General features: G+C 34.7%; 1 protein-coding gene across 1 annotated transcript in view; it reads right to left on the bottom strand.

Annotated features, from left to right (window-relative positions):
- Positions 1-20,156, bottom strand: part of LOC123541769 (uncharacterized) — a 30,158-nt gene extending 10,002 nt beyond the window's left edge. Inside the window, exons 1-11 of the mRNA XM_053531081.1 lie at positions 19,565-20,156; positions 16,235-16,331; positions 11,198-11,289; positions 10,154-10,244; positions 9,472-9,557; positions 5,095-5,212; positions 4,689-4,759; positions 2,804-2,945; positions 2,291-2,361; positions 1,511-1,595; positions 741-817 (exon numbers count right to left, since the gene is read on the bottom strand). Coding sequence (XP_053387056.1) covers positions 741-817; positions 1,511-1,595; positions 2,291-2,361; positions 2,804-2,945; positions 4,689-4,759; positions 5,095-5,212; positions 9,472-9,557; positions 10,154-10,244; positions 11,198-11,289; positions 16,235-16,331; positions 19,565-19,631 — 997 coding nt within the window. The 5' untranslated portion in view covers positions 19,632-20,156. The remainder of the gene's footprint in view (positions 1-740; positions 818-1,510; positions 1,596-2,290; positions 2,362-2,803; positions 2,946-4,688; positions 4,760-5,094; positions 5,213-9,471; positions 9,558-10,153; positions 10,245-11,197; positions 11,290-16,234; positions 16,332-19,564) is intronic.
- Positions 20,157-21,870: the final 1,714 nt, after the last annotated feature.

Here is a 21,870-nt window from a genome sequence, read left to right on the forward strand (position 1 = left end):
ACTTTAAATTAAAAATTAAAACTTCTGTTATTGATATTAACAAAACTATCATAAACTTCACATTTGTGAAATCATTTTTGGTTATTTCAAGGACTTGGAAATTAATTTCTAGACTTTATTTAATGTAATTCTATCATTGAAAATTTTAGGGCCTATCTCTACTTGATGGTACAGGTTTTTCAATGTCAGATAGTAAGAGATATGCTCTCCCAGTGGTCAAAGGTTTAGGGAAAAAAAACATTTGCTTATAATGGTTGTTGTTTATGGAACAGTCTGCCACAAAATGTTAGGGATGCCACAACCATGTATTCATTTAAACGTAAGGTTAAGGAACATTTTTTAAGCTTAATATGACTTTTAGTTAGATTGCATTATAGATAGATTTTTGCATTGTGTTTTTTAACTAGTCAATCATTTTTTATACAAGTCAATCATTTTTAAGCATAGGATTTTTATACAAACTTATCTTCGGGCATTTGCTGTGTTTATTGTTTTACTGTGATAAATTATTCTTCCTATGTCATACAATACTATATCTTAAGGACCACAATGGAAATAAGAGTTTATTTTAACTCTTTTTTGTGTTATCCTTAACATATAATGTTGACTGACATGGCTATATAAATTCATACATGTTTGTTTATTGTTTAATTGTATGTTTTAATTATAAGTCGCCATGTAAATTGTACATTTTATGTTGAAATAAACCTATCTAAATATATGTATATATAACGGCATACCTTTTGGCGGCATGGCACAGTCGATTTCCTGGCCATTGGCGAAGAACTTAGCCTCGCATTTTCCACATTGAGAAGCTCTGAAAATTGTAAAATCATATCTTATCGTCATAATAAGTGTCTAAATCCAGTATCCGAAGCGAACAGCTAAATTATGGACCTCGGAGGAACGGTAAAGTTATAAATGCTGTACAGAAGTATCGATTTTATCAATCAAGTTTTCGTTCTCAGGGGGCACCGTGGTCACTGACCACTTGCCCCTCGCCGATATTGGTTCGAGCCTCACTCAAGGCGTTGAATTCTTCATGTGAGGAAACTACCCAGCTTGCTAACGGAAGATCGGTGCTCATGTGCCCACGCGTAATGAAATAATGCCCCGAGGGGCACCTAGGGGTTTTCCCCCACCATCAGATGCTAGAAAGTCAACAAGTCGGTGTGACCTTGAATTCAACAAAAATATATTCAACAAACAAAACAGAAATTTATCATTATTTTATACGCGACTTTGATTGATTTCATTCGTTGTTTTATTATTATGGAGTAAGTACTAAAACGTTTGTGTTATCATGAATGCTCAAGTAAATAGTTCGTAAATAATTACGTTATTTTTGGTTTCCTTTCCTGACATTCGTGTGCCTATAGCGCCAATGTAACAGAGTACTGAGGTTTTAAATGATTTTGATAAGCGTTAATTGTATCAAACAGTTTGAAGTTTTTATTGTATCCGAATTTGTTATATCCGAATTATAATATAAAGTATATAAAGCATATACCTGCACTCTGCAGCTGGACAGTAATGGCCGAAATATTTACAAGGATCGTCTACACATTTCACGATGGGCACCTTTGGTGGACATTCTAAAAAAGATTAAGGTCACACATGTATATAAAAAACATCGTCAGTTGTAAGCTAAAATGCATATTTCACAATTTTTTTTCAATTTACAATCTAATTACACAAAATAGCACGTACTGTTTCAGAATGACAGCAGTATACTTCCTTGTTCATTTTCTATGGGGAGTGGGGTTGAACTTTAAGTTAAATCCTAAACAGGAACATACAAGGGTCCGAAATGTAGCATTATACAGTACTATGCATTAACACTACATAATTCTTTATCATTATCATCCTACTCTCATGATAGGCATCCTTATAGTTTATGTGGCCGAGTGGTTAAGGTCGCTGACTTCAAATCACTTGCCCCTCATAGATGTGGGTTCGAGCCTCACTCGGGGCTTGAATTCTTCATGTGAGGAAGCCATCAGGCTGGCTTACGGAAGGTCGGTGGTTCTACCCAGGTGCCCGCTCGTGATGAAATAATGCATGGAGGGGCACCCGGGGTCTTCCTCCACCATCAAAGCTGGAAAGTTGCCATATAACCTAAAATTATGTCGATGCGACGTTAAACCCATCCAACCTTATAGTTTATCGTCAATCATCGTACTCAGGTCCTTGTTAATTTCTTGCACATTTGTTCTCATTACGACACGTAACATAAGACAATAAGGCCATTATTTAAGAAACTGACAAAATGAAATAAAGAACAGCTTACCATCGCTCAAGCAGTCGACAAGTTTGTTGTCAACATACCACGTGTCTTTACATCCACCGCATCCATCAGGTCTGTAAATATGAGGAGTACAATGATCTACAGTTAATTTTTTTGCAGGTAAGGAACGTTCACTGCAGAGATGTGTTTAATTTGACTGTGTCTTTTCACCGCTAGAAGGTGCTATCAGTCTTCTTATTTAATATGCCGATAGCATCTTCTGGCATATGCAGATAGCACCTTCTGGCATATGCCGATAGCATCTTCTGGCATGCCGATAGCACATTGTGGCAGTCAACTTTAGTCTTTGTCTTGAATGACATCTGCTATGGGTGACTTCTCTTTTTAAAACATTTATATATAAGCTGAAATTGCCTATTTCAGATAGAAAATACACATGCTATATTTAATTTTATTACCACATTTTATTCTTTCAACATCTAAGTACCTAGTTTAGTGATCTATAAATATATATGTTGCAATCTCATATATCATAAAACAATTTAATTTACTTACCTGCATTTTGCGTTTGGAAAATTTCTACAGATTTTCTTTTCACATACTTTCATATCACATTTTGTGAGAGGAACGCCGTTTGCGCATGTGCGTTGCCATGGCGGTAGTTTCGGACTTACTACAGGCTTGTCATCTACCAGTTCTGAAACAAAAACGCATATTGTAAGTAAAATGTAGTAACAACTTACCGACAAAGAATGCTTACCTGTTACTATAAAACAGAATAAATGTATCAGAGATGAAGAAATTACTAAGATTCTGATAATAATAGTAGTATATAAGAAATGCATGGACGGTTCGTAGACTCACAGCTTTAAAAGTTAAAATACCAGCAAGTTCTTTCCACAATATTGTTGTTTCAAAATGTGTCTTCGCACTATAAAGCTGGGCATTGTGCTCACTGCTACAAGTAGACACGGTCGTTTATATGACTGGCAAATTGTTGAAAAAGACGTTAAACCCGAACACACACACAAAATGTGTCTTCAATAGGTTGCAAGCTTACTTCATTCTCGCGCTGATATATATGTACGTCAGTAAAATATACAGCAATGCAAATATTCTTTAAAAAACAACTAAGGAATAACACTGTGATTTGTGATTTTTTAAATAATTTATCCCCAAAAAGGCAAAATGCCGCCACTGTTTCACATATTTACATGAAACTTAATGGTTGATCAGTTTCTAGTTTCCAGTTCCCGTGTTCACAAAACATTTTTCGATCTCAGCTGAGTTTGAGTTTGAAATTTTAATATCAGTTTTACTAAAACTTCAAGCTTAAATTCCAAATGAGACTGACCATCAGTACCGAATAATCACTTTAAAATAATTATTAACTTAAAATTTTGTGTTAAACATGCTTTTTTGATATAAATTAGAAATAAAGTTTCATTATCAAGCTCAGCTGAGACTGAAAATGTTTTGTGAACACGGGGCCAGAATTACGGGCATATTCGAGTTTTTGCAGTTTTTCTTATGAACATTTATAAACCGTGCAACGATTTACATTAAATTTGTAAACATTGATAAATATAGAACGAAATGCGTCAGTATTTTAAGACCTTACGGATCATCACGCAGCCAACAAACCAAAACTGCGCATGCGCATATTTTGCTTCCGTCATATATAATCAATAGAGCACAAACGTATAGGTATCGCACAGTATTATGGCGTTTTGAAATGTAAACAAACATACCAATAACATAAAATGATGTCAATACGCGTTTACAATGTAGTTGGCAGAGCGGTTACGATATACTCTTTCGTTGAGAGTTCGATTCAAAGTTTGTTTTTAAAACTGTATTTAAGTTGTTGTTTTTTTTTTCAATACAATTCAACGAAGACAAAACGAGTTCGTTAATCTTGTGCTAACTTTTTCACTAACTTATATGAGTCACTAATAATAAAGGTGATAAATGCACCACTGAAGTGGGGTATTACAATTCCCTATATATGACCAGGTTATTAAACTACATACACATAGGTACAAATCTATAACAGGTACTGTAGCATCTTTTTTCTAGTCTGCAGCCAGTGATTGATGCCAAATAATTCTTGCAATAAACTATAAATGGAGTTGTCTTCATATTGCCACAAATACTTTATCATGACATTGTGTATGTGTTGTTTATTTTCAATAATTCTTTCTTTTTTTAATTCGTATAATAATTTTCCCGACTGTGGGCATATCTAAAATATATATTGCCTACTTGAAGTTTGTATATTTAGTTAAGGGGTCTGCCCTAATTATATATACATCTCAGTAATGAAAAATCCGTGTTGGTTTAAAGATTAAAGGCGAAGTACAGAAAGGTAACAGATCAGGACTTTCCGTGTTGATACACATATCAAGCAATCGGAAAGAAGAAAGAAACGAAAACCTACTTCCAGTTTTACAGTCAACAGGCCGATTGCCCACAAACCACGCCGGTTTACACGTGTTGCACCCGTTCGGTCTGCAAGGAAATACAAAGCCTGATTTCAGTGTGTATTCGAGTGAGTCGAGATAGCCAGAAGTTTTGGATAAACAAGTTCGAGATTTCGAACTTTAATTGTGGATATTTAGAAGGTAATAAGGATGTTGCATAAATAACACAGAAAAAATTGGTTTACTAGAGTTATTTAACAATTTGTATTTGATTTTTCTTTTTTCGTTTACAACAGTATTTTAACTAAAACTAAAAGTCAAGCTTCTACTCTTGATCGTACCTTTTTAAATCAATTTTTTACATTTAAGATAAACTATTACAGACCAACTATAATACTTTTATGAAATATATTAGTGACCTACCTGCAAACAGCTCTTGGAACTTTTGGGCATCTCTGACCTATACATACATCAATTGGACAGTGCACTTTTAGACAGCTGTCACCTACAACAGTGTCTATGGGCAACTTCTCTGAATGGTCTAGAAAAATATGAGAGCAGACATTAAGTGTATATGCTACCTATTTAATCTCTTGTTAAATAAAATCACTGTTCCCTGTTGAATTGATGGAAAGAGGGTTAATTCAAAAACAAAAATAATCGAATTTTACCTTTAGCCTGCTGGCGGCAAGTGATTCTGCCTTTGCGGCCAGTGCAGACCAATGATCAGCCTGCACATCTGCAGTCTGAACATGGTCTGCTCTGTTCGCTATTCAGTCAGTACATTTTCAGTAAAAGCTCCATCAAATAAAAATGGTACAGCCCAATTTGAATGATATTAGCAGGCTAAAGGTTAAAGGCAACGCCACATGACCAGACCCGTCGATGACGAAACAGACAATAATGTATTGATGTGTTTAAGCAATTTATGTATGGGTCAATGCTTTTTGAGATTACGGTACCTTAAAATAATATACAGTTGCAGAAAAATTGTTAACTATATTTGACCCTTAATCAAAATAGACACTATTCAGCAAGCGTAACTTAGTCCAAGGGAGTTAACTCTGTTGATCATGATACTATGCTATTCTATCACATTACTCGCTAGCTATTTTTCTTATCGTTTCACTCATATTGCTCAGTGGTACTAATAGACACTAGCGGAGGAAAATATGCCCAATCGGTATGAAATTTTATTTCCATTCTGGATCTAAACAAACAGATTCGGATCACTCCTTTAAACAAAATTTAAACAATTTCATTCATGAAGACAGACTTTCGAGCCATCATAGATACTGTGGCACACAGGTTCCTACAAGGAACAAGTATATAACACTCGCAATCACTTGGTTCTAAGCCTTTTAAACTACGAATTCTGCTCGGATACAAAAGAAATATATTACTGCTTACGACAAATACATAAAAAGTTGCCTTGGAACAATCACTACCGCTTGCAACAAATACACAAAAAAAACATTTTTATAACAATCACTACCGCTTGCGACAAATACACGAAAACTAGCATTGTTACAATCAAATTACTTACGACAAATAAACTCTTACGTAATGGACAAAAAGATGTGAACATGCAGCGAACATGCTGCAAACATGCCGCGAATATACCAATTCGCAGGAGGTATTCGAGGAATATTCGCTGCTAGTCGCCGACAAGCTCTCATTATTTTGACACTAGTTCGCGGGATATACTGTGAAATCATTAATATTCGTGGGAGACTAATTTTCGTGGATTTCGTTGTTGCGTCAATCCACGAAATTCAACCCCAAAGAACAAGTAATATTCCCATTCATCTTAAGTTCAAAAGTTGAAATCCACGAATTTATATCCCCACGAATTTGCCGTTTAGACCATAACCACGAAATTTCATGCCCACGAAATTAAATGATTTTACAGTACGCCGTAAGACCAATGATTGCGGTTTATTCGCCAGAAAATTTAGATAATTGTAATCCGTTGGTAATATGTTATTGAAGAATTTCGAATAGGTAACTTTAGGTCAATTTCTTGTTAGGTCATCGTATGAGTCTGATAAGTTAATTACTAGTATAAATTTATGTTCATACTTCTTATCATATTATTTGTTCTTGCCCTATCTCTGTACAAGCTAGTTTGTGGGTAATTTCTGGCTGAAAATTTCCTGGTTAAATTATGGTTCTTAGCTTGTTCGTTGCATGTTCACAGCAACCTGTTTGCGGCATGTTCGCAATAATTTGTTAGCAGAAAAATCACAGCTGGAAGTTCGCAGCAACTTGTACACGGCAAATCTAATTTGCGTGTGAAAAGTGAACACTAAACGAACAGCGTGTCTATATTATCCAAACAGTTCGCGGCATGTTCGCCGATATTCAGGACATGATCGCAACAACTGTTCACGGCAAACTATAATATTTCCATAAGGGAATTACTGTCGCTTGCCATAAATACAGAAACGTTGATTTATAACACTCACTACTGCTTGCGACAAATTCACGGAAAGTTGCTTTGTAACAATATCTAGCGCTTGCGGCAAATACACGAAAACTGACTTGTTACAATCACTACCGCTTGCGACAAAAAAAAGAAAAGCTGCATTGTAATAATCACTACCGCTAGCGACGAATACACGGGACGGGAAGTTGTTTTGTAACAATCTCTACCTCTTGCGACAGATACAAGAAAACCTGGTCAGTTAAAATCACTACCGCTTGCGACAAATACACGAAAAGCTGCATTGATATAATCACTGTTGCTTGCGAAAAATACATGGAAAGTTGATTTGTAGCAATCTCTACCACTCTTGCGACAAAATACGTGAAAAGCTGCATTGATATAATCACTGTTGCTTGCGAAAAAAACATGGGAAGATGATTTGTAACAATCTCTACCGCTTGCGACAAATACACGAGAGAAAAAAACGGACAAGTTACATTCTCTAGAGCTTGTGACAAATACACTAAACTTACTTTGTTACAATAACTTATGCATGTGAAAAATACACGAAGAGCAGATTAGTCATAATCAAAGAAGCCATAATACCCCACGGATGCTATTATGATATCTATGTATATATTATAAGTAAAACATGCTTTATACAACATTGTGATATAATTTTCAACTACTGTTAATATCTCTAATTTTCAACGTTCAAAAGGCACTTTCTTATATCATCAATCAAGAGATGTGTCTCGCTACATTACACCATGATAAATGGTGGTACATTGTCAAAAACGTATCTAGAAAAATCCCGTGAACGTAGAACAGCATTATTCATCATAAAACCCCGTTGGTTGATAAATGAGTTAGATTTATCTTTGAGTTTTCATAGGTAAACAAACTAATGTAAATTGGCCCATCAATTATATCACGGACTGAGCTCCATTGGGTCAATCTTTTGATTGGTGCTAAATTCATTTCCTCATCAGGAAACGAATATTTTTCTAGAACAAGGGTAGAAAAGGGACGTGGGAAAGTAGGTGATGTACTGTTAAAGCATACATTTTCGCTAAGGTTTAATTTTTGCTATATTTGCGATGCTCTACATTTCGCGAATATTAAACCTCGCGAACGTATTCAAAAATTCAAATTCGCGAAATTTTGACCCAGCGAAACTGTCTGTTTTCACAGTATTTCAATAAAAGAAAAGCATGATAAAAGTGCGTTAAACAGTTTTCGGAGTTTGGATAGGGAATATGTTGCGAATTGTCTTGATCTTTGGAGTCACAAAGCCAATGGGTGCCTTCCATTTTACAAACAAAAAAAACTACCGTGTGAAAATTGATCCACTAACTTTCCTAAATGGTTCAGATGTATGTTAACGTTTATTTTTCATAATTTCAAATGTGCAACAATTACCAGGCGTTTGTCTCCTCATTAACCAACGAAATAATATTCTTTGTCATTTAACACCAAGAACAATAAATCAGACTACAATCGCACACTCTACATTCAAGAACCGATAAAAAAAAACTGAGACAGTGCGTTCGAATTCCAATTTAAGAATGACTTCCTTTGAACAAGAATGTCAGTACATTGCTGGCAAGGACATGAACAACAATGTCAGTGCATTGCTGGCAAGAACATGAACAATAAAGTCAGTGTATTGCTGGCAAGGACATGAACAATAATGTCAGTACATTGCAGGCAAGGACATGAACAATAATGTCAGTGCATTGCAGGCAACGACATGAACAGTAATGTCAGTGCATTGCTGGCAAGGACATGAACAATAATGTCAGTGCATTGCTGGCAACGACATGAACAATAATGTCAGTGCATTGCAGGCAAGGACATGAACAATAATGTCAGTGCATTGCAGGCAAGGACATGAACAATTATGTCTTTACATTGCTGGCAAGGACATGAACAATAATGTCTTTACATTGCTGGCAAGGACATGAACAATAATGTCTTTACATTGCAGGCAAGGACATGAACAATAATGTCAGTGCATTGCTGGCAAGGATATGAACAATAATGTCGGTATATTGCTGGCAAGAACAGAATTTCATTTGCAAACGACTGAAGCGCGTTTTTTAAAATATAAAATTATAAAATATGTGAAGATGACGAGAGCATTGCAGCCATTTCACAGAATTTATCACAGTTCCTCGAATATCAATAAAAGGTGAAATTAACTTGAGACAAGTAAGCATTGTAACATGCAGATGGCCAAACATTTATCTATACAATATAAATGTAAATTTCATGTCTTAACAATAGTACAACTTTATTAAAATAATCATCAACATGTATTTCTCATTTTGTATTCAACAATATTTTTAATGAAAATATTTTTGTGGTACCTTTCTGCCCGGTTGAGCTGACGGGGCATTTTACCCATTTTCCTTTTAAAAGATATTCCGCAGCGCACTCGCCACAATAACTCTGTCTGAAAAGAAAGCCATATAATGGTACATCAGAGCCATATTTCAAAATACAGATAATTAATGTATATTATACAACTGCTATATAAACGAAAAATTAGGTTTAAACTATTGTGAGTAGGCCTACCTATGAGATCTTTTATTAAGGGATAACATACTATCCTTTATATAAAAAAATATCTCATAAAATATTGTGAACACGATCGAATTGTTTTAACGCTAAAGCCTTTGTATAATGTGTTTTCTCATAACATATTGTGAGTTTTTTTAAGGCTTAAGCCTTTGTGTAAAGTTTTTTCCCATAAAATACTGTAAGTACGGTCGCGTTGCTTTAAAGGTAAAGCCTTTTCATACGTTTTTTTCTCATAAAAAACTGCAAATACGGTCGAGTTGCTTATAAAGGATGCTTATAAAAATATACAAACTGAATGGCTAACAGTGTAGATCATGATCAGACTGCAATGATGTGAACGCTGATCATGATCTACATTGGTTTCAAAGGCAGAATCAATCGTGTCCAGCATGATAATGGATTAAATGAAAAATTGAAACATTAACAATAAATGTATTACCTGCGAAACATTAACAATAATTGAATTACCTGCATTTTGCCCGTTTAAAGTCTGGATGGGAACAGGGCCATTTACATGAATCAACCTTGCAATGTACAACAGGTTCACCACCAGGACATACTGCAAATATAACAGTGATTTTATGGAATGATAGTGAAATAATAACTGCACATATAACAGCAGAAAGCGCAATCATCTAGTCCCCGAAACTGGTTTTAACCAATAAAGAAATGGTAAAATATTTAATGCAAGTATATCTTTGAAATTATAGCAAAATATGCACTGCAAATGTAACTATGAAATAGCTGAAAAAATATATACTACAAACATGACCATGATGACGATGAAATATATGAAAAATTAATCACAGCAAAAGCAACAAAGAATTTCACAATAACACTGCAAATGAAACAATGAATTATTTAATCAGAAAATATGCATATTTAACATTGTGAAACAAATAAGGAATCAGCACTGAATACACCAAAGCAGGCCCAAATAAACCAAAGTAGGACTGAATAAACCAAAGAAAAATCGAGTAAACCAAAGTAGAACCGGTTAACCAAAGTAGGACCAATAAACCGAATAAACCAAACTAGACTAAATAAACCAACAAAACATATTTCTACAAAGGAAAAAAGTTTTGTCAGTCATCATGGAGCGTATTAATAAGCAACTTCTAGTATTAGATGCTGAAATATAATCAATTATGGCTAAAAGTACGCAACATGCATTGCTAAGTCAGCATAAATGTAATTAGTTTAATTCTTTTGTATTTTAAACAGTCGCCGACATTGTCAACATGTTGTTTACAAACTTTCATTTGTTTGGAAGTGTGGTTAATTTACCTGTTAATGAGGTATAAGAACTACTAAAGCTTAGAAAAGTCTAACATGAATATTTGTCAAGGACATTTTAAATAAAGTGTTATATAACACTTGTTAACCAGTCCATTACTTCTTGAATTTGCCTGCACAGATAATAGATCAGTTGGCATGCTGGTCGAATCTTTGTTTCAATACTTTCAATTATTGTATATTCAAATTACGTAATACACACAAAGGGATTCTTACATTTAAGATCTCTTTTGACACCGCAGTTTGCTTTTTCGCCATTTTTTGAATACCACCTTGGTTTACACCCGTTGCAATCTGTTTTCTCCATTCTGAAATAAATTTTGGTTTCATATTTACTGTTTATTGATATCGTCAAAAGGTAATAGATCTATGATACAGTGATTTAAAAAAAAACACGACGTTGTACATGCGCTTGGTACATTAATTCAAGAATCAAATGATCCGTGCCATGGGAAAACCAACATAGTGGCTTTGCGACCAGCATGGATCCAGACCAGCGTGCGCATCCGCGCAGTCTGGTCAGGATCCATGCTGTTCGCTAACAGTTTCTCTAATTGCAATAGACTTTGAAAGCGAACAGCATGGATCCTGTCCAGACTGCGCGGATGCTGGTCGCAAAGCCACTATGTTGGTTTTCTCATGGCGCGGCTCAAATGTTATTTTTTAGTTTACACATAGTTTTTTAGGTCGATTGTGAAGCAAGTGCTGCAACTTTTATTATTCACTCTCGACACCTCATTCCTGACGGAATCCATCGCCACGAGGGTATGAGTGAAGAGAAGCCAGTTTTTTTTTTTTTGTTTATGCTGGGCAATTCACGTCCTTCGTATGACGCGGCCGAGGATAGAACCCACGACAATGGTGTAGTGTATTAGTAATAGATATACCTGGGTGTTTCGTGTCACTGTATGCTTTTTGGTTGTAAATGTGAAACAACTTATTATAGCTACTTTGAGCGTTCAGACTCAGAAAATTTTAAAACTTTTACAACGGCATTGTTTTGAATCTCGTTAATCTTTATATTGTTACATACATAAATTGTTTGAGAGTTTAGTTTTTTCTGAAAGTGAAATTAAGACTTACGAAAACATGAATTATGAATATGAATAATATACATGACCATTAGCAAACTGAAATTGAAGGACAAGCAGACAGCTACATGTATTTCATAAATACGGTCGTGGTAACTATGGTAACATTCAAGGTATGTGCTTTCGTCTATTATTTTATGATTAAATGTTCACTATTGCTATGTATATATTACTGAGTATAACAAGGGTCTTTGACCTTCTGGTTGATTGCATATATTATGTATCACAAGGGTCTATGTCCTTCTGGTTGAAAGAAAATAAAACATGTCAACTTGTAATTTTTCAAGCTCTTTTGGTTTTGTTTAAAGCTACGAGATATTGTCATTACTTCATGCTTGATATCGCTGTGTCAACGTGTAGAGTTAGTACCTAAAATTTCAAATTCAAAATCTAATACTGAGTGATTTTGTATTACATGTAAGACCAAGTATAATACTAAAGTCTTGGTCTGATCATTTTGAGTACATGTATGTTGTTTAAGCCTCCTGAAACTTTATACTTGATTTACATGTATCCCCTCATCCCCTCTTGCAGATACTTCGAGCCCCACTCTTTATGTGAGGAAGCCATCCAGCTAGCTTACGAAAGGTCGATGGTTCTAAGATAAGATACGGCATGGAGGGTCACCTGGGGTCTTCCTCCACCATCAAAGCTGGAAAATCGTCATATGACCTATGATAGTGTCGGTGCAACGTTAAAACCCCAAAACAATCAACCTTTCAAGTCATTGGTAGATGGTTAAAATCCTACTTATAACTGGATTGTTTCTGTAAGAACTAATTTGCCTGTGAAATAGTTGTCAAAAACTTGTATAATGTATGACGTAAGAAAATGTTTTAAGTCTAATATGATAAATTCAAATCCAATATTTCAATTTCAACTATAATGTTATTTGCATCACATCACACTATATAAAAACAAGGAAAAACTCTTCAATATTTACTTTAAAAATTGATACTACAAAGAAACTATTTGTATTCAAGTTTTCATCATACAGTTAGTACACTGTTCCTATTAACAGCTGTCATACAGGTGCATAAGTTAATGCAAGGTAGGATTATCATTTGTGTAATTGATTGATCTTTAGTATGTCTTCTGCGTTGCTTTGGTTATTTTTCATCTTGTTTAGGACCATTTTTCTTGAAAACTATAATAAAACTATAAGAGCTGTCATAATAGCTTTGATAACTGTACACGTGTTCAGCATTGTGACATAAACAATAGGCGAGGATTCTTTTGTTAGCATTTTGTAAAAATTACGGCCTGTACTTTCTGTACAAAAATTATTGGTATTTCTCTATTGTTTCCTGTTTATGCCCAAATTTCATATAATTATACACTATCATGACTATAGCGCTGAACCTTTGAACGTGCATCATTTTGGCAAAATAATGGCATTTTTGTATATGAAACTTTAGTTTTTCTCAGTTAAAACATTGCTGTATAGGCCCAGTGATGTGCTTTAAGAGCTTTATATTATGACCTTTGTAGACTAGTTGATCATTAAATTTTGATTCATTATATGGTAAATTTCAATAGTCAATTCTCGAACAAATTTGTATTCATTTGATAAAGTTTTTCTTAAGGTTGCAAGTTCTTAAAAACAAAACAAACAATATTAATTTATCATCATTTAATTTAAATAAAGAGCAGTTAAGAAACCGTAATTCTGCCTAGCATCATGTTTGACTTTCACGTTCGTGTACTTGGAAAATTTGTAATTCGTGTTTATTTTGTCCTTGAACATTATCATAACTTTGTTACAGATTTGATAGTTGATCAAGTTCGTCAAGAACCTCTTTTGCATTTTACTAAAAGTACGGCCTATGTATTTGTGAATAAACCCACTTGTTTGGAATACGTTTTAATACTTTTTTTTAGAAATTTAATAATCATGCCGCTTCCTATATGTCTATATTTAAATCATAACTTTCTATTTGCATATTTTCTAATGGATTATTCTTATAAGCCTTGACAGTCGTAATTGTTGTTCTTTTCATAAGGTTATCGTCACACATTCGAAATGACATATGTCAACAAATTAAATATGAACCGCGCCATGAGAAAACCAACATAGTGCGTTTGCGACCAGCATGGATCCAGACCAGCCTGCGCATCCGCACAGTCTGATCAGGATCCATGCTGTTTGTTAACGGGTTCTCTAATTGCAACAGACTTTGAAAGCGAACAACATAGATCCTGACCAGATTGCGCGGCTCATATGTTGATTTGTAAGATGCACATATGGAGTATAAAGAAGCCACTAGAATCAATCAATACCGTCCAACACTCAGTGGTGAAGAGGGCCAGAAAGTACCTCACACTGCATTCTCAAACCTGATTCTGCCTTGATAATGTTAACATAATGAAAATTTATATACAACAAGTTAGGCAGATGTTTTCTACTATATGTGAAAAAAAGAAGTCAAACATATTTCGAAACACATGTTTGCGCTTCATCTACTGGGCTGATCGAAATATCCAATTAAAGCATTTTACATAGAATTTATAGGGTTTAGAGTTACGACGTCACAATTAAGACCACATGGAGACTTTTCTAACTGTTGATAGTAGTGGAAGACACCAGGTGCCCCTCTGGCCATTGTTTCAGGCATGGGCAGGCACTTTGAAAGAATCTACGACATTCCATAAGCTAGCTGGATGGCTTCCTCTCAAGAAGGAAATCAACACCCTAAGCAATGTTTCGAACATAATTATATCGGTTAGACACAAGTGATTCAAAAAACAACCTCTCAGTAACTCAATCCAAATGAAAATTGAAACTATTGAAATGCATCTTTTAATACATGTATTTTTCACCGATGTTTTCTTATAAATTGAATAATAAACATACACTTAATGAAGTTTGAAAGATTGAAAGATGATGTGATTTGGTTACTTGTCAATTATGCCTTACATTCTGATATCAAAAGCATTCCAAATTCCTTGCGGAGTTCTTGAGCTTACCTTAAAAGGTTTCACTTGATTGACAATAACCTTTTACATTCTTTATATTTCTATAAATCTTATAACATGTTGGTACCCGTTTCTCTATAATTCTCAGATGAAGTCAAAGAAATGTAGTATTACCTACATTAAATTGTAAGCATTTTGCCGAACAAAACGCGTGTATAAAGCCCTTGCCATATCCTCCTGACCGCAGATCAAAGCTCATTAATGGACAAGTTCAATATGGTCACCAAATAAAAGGTCAGTTCAATAACCCTATATATCATCAAAATGGAATCTAGCCTTTGTCATGATATAAATAGGAGTATCTGATACTACAATATGACCAATTACACCGATGACTTGCAACTTTTTACCAAAGGAAAGTTGTCTTTATTGTTTAACACTTGTTTGCGCAATCATGATAAGGTGATAATTTTGAGTTATGAAAATGTCAAAAATATGTTACAGTTGTCGACAACAGATTTAATTATTGCGTAAAATTGATATCAAGTTAGTCTATATGCACGATTTACTTGTAAAAACGTCACGAACATTTGCTTTGAAACACGATCTGTGTTAAACTAACATCTCCAAGTGAGTTGATCCACGTTTTATGCATGAAAAGGTCTAGCAACAACAGCAGCTGGGTCTAGTTACAACTCCAGGTGTTTCAAAACGTTTCCCCCATATAAAGATTATGTCAAATCCATTAAAATGGTCAAAGTTGCTGTTCTCTTGGATTTGAAGTCGCACCGACACCATCATAGGCCATATGGTGACTTTCCAGCTTTGATGGTAGAGGAAGACCCCAGGTGTCCCTCAGTGCATTATCTGATCACGGTCGAGCACCTAAGTAGAATCACCGACCATCCAAAAGCCAGCTGGTTGGCTTTCTCACATGAAGATTTCAACGTCACTACTGAGGCGCGAAAAAACATTGGTGAGGGGCAAGTGATTCCAAGTCCTGAACCACTCGGCAACGGAGGCGCCCGATACAAAGTTACTTTTGACGTATTGATATAAGAATCTTTCACTACAGCAGCGGAAGTTATTTTCTAGGTACATTAAGGGTAGCGAAGCCAAGTGAATTTTTCGGTAATCGATTCAGGTTATATTCTCAACCACTGTGCTACAGAGTTCCACCCCCCCCCCCCCCCCTCCCCCTCCTCCCCCATTTTTTTGGTGGACATGACACAGATGTATCACTTACTTGCACTTGGCTGTTGGATCACCAGGACATCTTCCTCCTAATTTGCAACTGTCGATGAGGCAGCTTATCCAGTATTTAGAAGGAAAGCAAGCGTCAACTGAAAACAAAATGGAAGTTGTTCGGATAATGCGTTTTGAAATATTAGCCGTGCCATGACAAAACCAACATAGTGGGTGTGCGACCAGCATGGATCCAGACCAGCCTGCGCATCCGCGCAGTCTGGTCAGGATCAATGCTGTTCGCTAATAGTTTCTCCAATTCCAATAGGCTTTAAAAGCGAACAGCATGGAGCCTGACCAGACTGCGCGGATGCGCAGGCTGGTCTGGATCCATGCTGGTCGCAAACCCACTATGTTGGTTTTCTCATGGCACGGCTCAAATATATTCAAAGCACATAAAGGACAGACATGTTTTGAAAATTACTGGTAACGGCGACAAATTTTCTCATATATCAAATAAAATATTCGTCAGGTACAAACAAAATTGATACGATGCAAATAACTCATTTTAAACATTTAATATCATAAGTAGTTAAATGACAGACAATTTGTGGTTACGGCAATAAATATCAACAAGTTTGAGATGTTCTGCCTTTTATACAAATAACCTACTAGATAAATGAATCAACAATTTGTTTATTCCCTAAATTAAAATTGGCCAGGTGGATATTTTGACATTTCAATTGAATAGATATCTGACCAATTCGACAGAACAGATTTTGACAAATTCGACAGAACAGATATTTAACCAGTGCGAAAGAGAACATATATTTGACCAATTTGATAAAACAGATATTTGACTAATTTGATAAAACGGATATTTGACCAATTTGATAAACAGATATTTAACAAATATTAAAAGAAAAGCCATAGCAATTCATAACTGTTCTTGGATTATTATTTTTCATGGGTTCTTTTTCATAAATTTGCCACATACAATGCAAAGATAGGGTTTTACCAACAACGTAGCAAACAACTTAAAATAATTTTAACTGTAGTAGAAAATGTGTTGAACACATTTAAGTTTCAGTGATAAACACTTACTGTTTCATATTACCAAACTTCTACCGTTTATTTTCGCTTATAAGACGCATTATTAGGAGTCATATTTCCAGTTCAGAGAGTGGGGAGCATGTTATAATAGTTGACTACAAGGAAATTAAAAGAAAAAGAAACCTCAGATTGCATACCCGACATCTTATAAGCGATTGCGTCTAATAAGCGAAATTATACGGTACTGACATTTACGTATAACCCTAGCGTGCACGTGGTAGTAAGTTATACGAAATTTGGATAGATCATCCTGATACATGATGTTACATGTGCATGCAAATGGTTGCCTCTTCTACTGCCAAATGACTGGCACTAAAATGATTAAATCTTTCAAAAACAAAAACAAACATGTATTATTTCCTGTCCGAATAAGGCGTCGATTGGGCGCCGATTGGAAGTGACGTAAGATGTACGCATTTGAAAATCTATGACGTTATTTACATATTTTTGTGGTTTGGTAGGGTTTGAACATGGTTTAAGCCAAGCAAAAAATAAGCATGTTAGATTACAAGAAAAAATGGCTTTTTTGGAAAACGATATGTCCGCTTTGTAAACAATTAACAAAAACTAAATGTATTTATCTCATAGAAAAGCGTGTTTTACAGTAAAGCGTGATAATAGATTTAATTACCTTAAGTTGTTAAACGTGTTAAAACGTTGTTAAAAGTAAATATCAAACGTTGTTAAACCCTTTATCAACAACTCTTATTTGAAAGGAAAGGAAATGTTGGTATGTTTACACATCTTAAAAACCTACAAGTATCTGGCTACATTAGCCAATATATGACAATATATTTGCGGTCGAGGTGTTTTTGCTTCATGTTTTCATTTGTTTTATCTTTTGTTAATAAAAAGCGACTTTCACATCATTAAGGTAGCGACAAAACTAACACTTTCTATTGCAAAATACGGGCAGGCGCACTGAGAGATATAGTTGAAAAATGGCATAATTACAGTCTTAAGTTTACCGCTACTAGAATTACAACCCTATTATAATTTACTTACCAGCCTCACTCAAATATATTGTTAAAATCACTTTATAAATTCATAAATTCAGAAAATGAGTGAAAGAAAAGTCTTGATTTGATTTAACTCTCAAATAGTTTTTACTAGGTTTAACGTAATACCGATACATTCACATGTCATACTGTGACTTTCTAGCTTTTCATGGTAGAGGAATACTTAAGGTATCCCCCTCCCCCCGGTATTATTTCATCACGAGCGGGCAATTGGATAGATTCTCCAAGTGGATGGCTTCCTTATATGAAGAATTCTACGCCCAAAGCGAGGCTAAAAGACTTATATGTCAGGCGCAAGTGATTTAAAGTCAGCGACCTTAACAATCCTTAATAATGTTAATAAACATTAAGGTTTTCAATGTTAATGATAAAAAGAATACGCCGCATGAACATCAAATCATTACAAATAATTTCTAATAGTGCTATAACGTAGAAAATTCAAATAAGCCCGTTTATTGATTTCAATGAATACGACCGATATTCAAGTTATATTCAAATTAAAGCATGCTTCTCGTGTAAATCCCTCAAGCATGTTCCTCATGTCTATTTTCAACTACAAAGACAATTTTATCATTTATATCTGCAGTGTTCATAATTTCTGTCACCTTTACCAATTTTTTTGTCGGTTTTTATGAGCTTTTCACGCCAGCTGTTGACACTTTTACTGTAACAATATTTTTTTTCTCGGCAAAGAGCTAGGCTCTGGGTGGCCCGATCCATCCAGGTAAAGAGAATTAACTGCATGACCTAGTTAGACCTCCACGTAAGGAGAATTTACTGCTTGGCCTACTTAGACCTCCAGATGGGCATTAGACTTTTAGGAAAAGGATTAATTGCTTTAGATACTTCTGAAGGATCTTCTTGAAGATTAAACTATTACAACAGTATACTTTAAGTGCCGTTAGGTGGCCGAAAGAGGTCCCATGATACTTTGGACCCCTTTTTGGTCCGTTTGGATCATAGTGTATATTACAGGAATTCCACTTAATAAGCCGTAAGGTTTTACAGCTAAACAATTGTTTGCATTTACTGTTGACGAGAGGAGAACATGTATGTGTGCGAAGAGATCTGTTTTGATTTTGTCAGATTCTTCTTCGTTCTGTAATTTTTTTTATAATAGCTTCATACTCGCCATATGTACCGAAAAGCTCTGTTCAGAATTTGGCAAGCTCTGCCTATCATAAATTGAATTACCAGAGAGACGCTTATTTAAATAAGATCGTGTTGAAGATCAAGAGTAACCCATAAACGTAACATACCTGATATGGAAATCCATAAAATTGTTACCAAGGTAACGGCTGTAAGTCTCAGTATCTTGTTAAACATTATGTCAGAGTTCGTTTAATAAAGTAGCAAATTGTTTTCAATCGCGAAAATAATTCAAGAAAGCACTATAAACAATAAGAAATGTACTCAGTTCGATTAGAAATAATTCACAAAATATTCTGCAGTTGCCACTTTTTACCCAGATGCGGCTGGTTAACAATATTTTTTTTTTTAATCCTATAAGAACTCAATTAAATTAGATGCAGCTATTCACTTTAACACTTTGTTGATTCTTTCGTTTTGTTATGATTTCATTAATAATCCGTCATACATAAATTAAGTAAATTAAATGAATTAAACAGTGCGTTCTCAGATTTTTCTTCATAATCTGTTAACTAAAACCCAGTATTTCTTAAAGTTGACGCACACTTCCCTTGAATGTCATATATATGTTAAGTAATGTAATTTTTACGTTAAATGAACTGATTTCAAATTTACGGCCTAAATAAGCTGAGAAGCTGCCTGCTTCGAAGATGATTAATGTTAAGTGTTAAAAATAGTAAGCCTCAGTTAAAACGCGTTAGCGTTACGTACATACGTCTGTCTAACCACGTAAATATGAAGGTCATATAACGTTTTATATTGTAAAGTCGTTTCAGCGTTATTTATGTTTACGGCACATGTACTTAAGGAGGTAGGTTACCTTCATATTTGTATGTGCGCATGTCCAACCGGAAGCTAACGTGACGATTTACGACGACGTTTACGACAAATTAAATGTGTTTGTATATTCATTCTCCTGAAAACAAATCATGAACCTGCCTCCGATCTGATACTTTATGGTTTAATAATGCAGAAATAATGAATCAATCGCCGCAGAAACGCTTCAAAACAATGTTGCATTAAAATGACGTCATTGACGTCATGACGTTACGTGTCAGTTACCGCGCAAAATTAATAGCTTTTATCTTGAAAGTACGTAATTCTGTGCATTTTCTTTATTTTAACTATCTTCAAATAACAAATATTTGCTGAAATATTTGTTATGAATCTTTTGCTCTGAATAATCATCAATATTTTGCTCCTTTTATGTAGTTATATCGAAACGTTATGCGGATTGTAAGAAAATGGATGATGGTAACCAATGTTATTTGGAATATAGTTGGATGAAAGGTTACTTGTAACGGCCATTTTCAAATAAAAAATCTAGCAGTTTGATTTGTATTACCTATTTTTCAGGTTCCGTTGATAATTTGTTACTTATATACTAAAAATAAGATCTAAAACTGTTCAAATTTTAGTAGAAAAATGTGGTTCTTTAAATTTAATTGATGTTACCATGGAAACGAAGCCCGTGACCTATGTATCTAAATGTAAAATTCAAAAGCGTTGACACTGGTCTATTTAAGAAACACAACTTCGGCTTTTTATTTTCATTTCAACAATATCCATAAGAATAATATCAGCATGCTGAACGATTTTTCCATGAAAAATGCCAGGCGAGGGGTACTGCCGTATGTATTCTAAGCTGTGAAATTGGTTTGAATAAATGCAAATAACAAGAAAATATAACTTACGTTAGAAATAATATGTTTTAAAGCTACATTAACTAGAAAGATAATCTTATTCAATATTTTTTTATAAGAAATTACGACAAAAAGTAAGATATAAGCTATTTTAAACATCTATGTTGCCATGGTTACTGTAAACTTTAAGAAAACTAGGGTACTATGTAAAGTGCATGGTATTTTGCTTCTAATATTTCCCAAATATTCCATGTTAGTCATTAACAGAATGCCACTTGGGCCGTCGAAAACCCCTATTTTTATACATAGTTGTTTAAAAATTCTAGAAAATGCGTTACCATGGAAACACGAGCCCCGCGACATATGCATTTAAAGCTTATATTAGACAGCTAACGTGCATACTAGGAAAATTAATATTTATGCAGACTTCTACGAATATCAATGAAACTAAAATACGCTGAAAAGTGTTAAATATCCGTATTTTCCTTCTTCTTTTAATATGAAATATCTTTAGAGGGTCATGTTCTTCAAACCTAGATAAAAATTGAAGTTGAAGGGACAAAGACAAACGAAATTGAGATTGTAGCAGGTAAAGCTCCATATTACACGAAATACAAACAAATGCTGCGGTTAAACTAACTTGAATTTACCCTTGTAACAAGGTAACCTACCTCCTTAAACGAGCGAAGAGGTGTTAAACAACGGGAGCACCTTCACCTTATTACGTTCATGAGAATAAAAAAGAACAATTACCGACAAATATTTCGTGACTT

The sequence above is a fragment of the Mercenaria mercenaria genome, chromosome 19 (genome assembly GCF_021730395.1).
Source record: "Mercenaria mercenaria strain notata chromosome 19, MADL_Memer_1, whole genome shotgun sequence".
NCBI classification, from domain to species: Eukaryota; Metazoa; Mollusca; class Bivalvia; order Venerida; family Veneridae; genus Mercenaria; species Mercenaria mercenaria.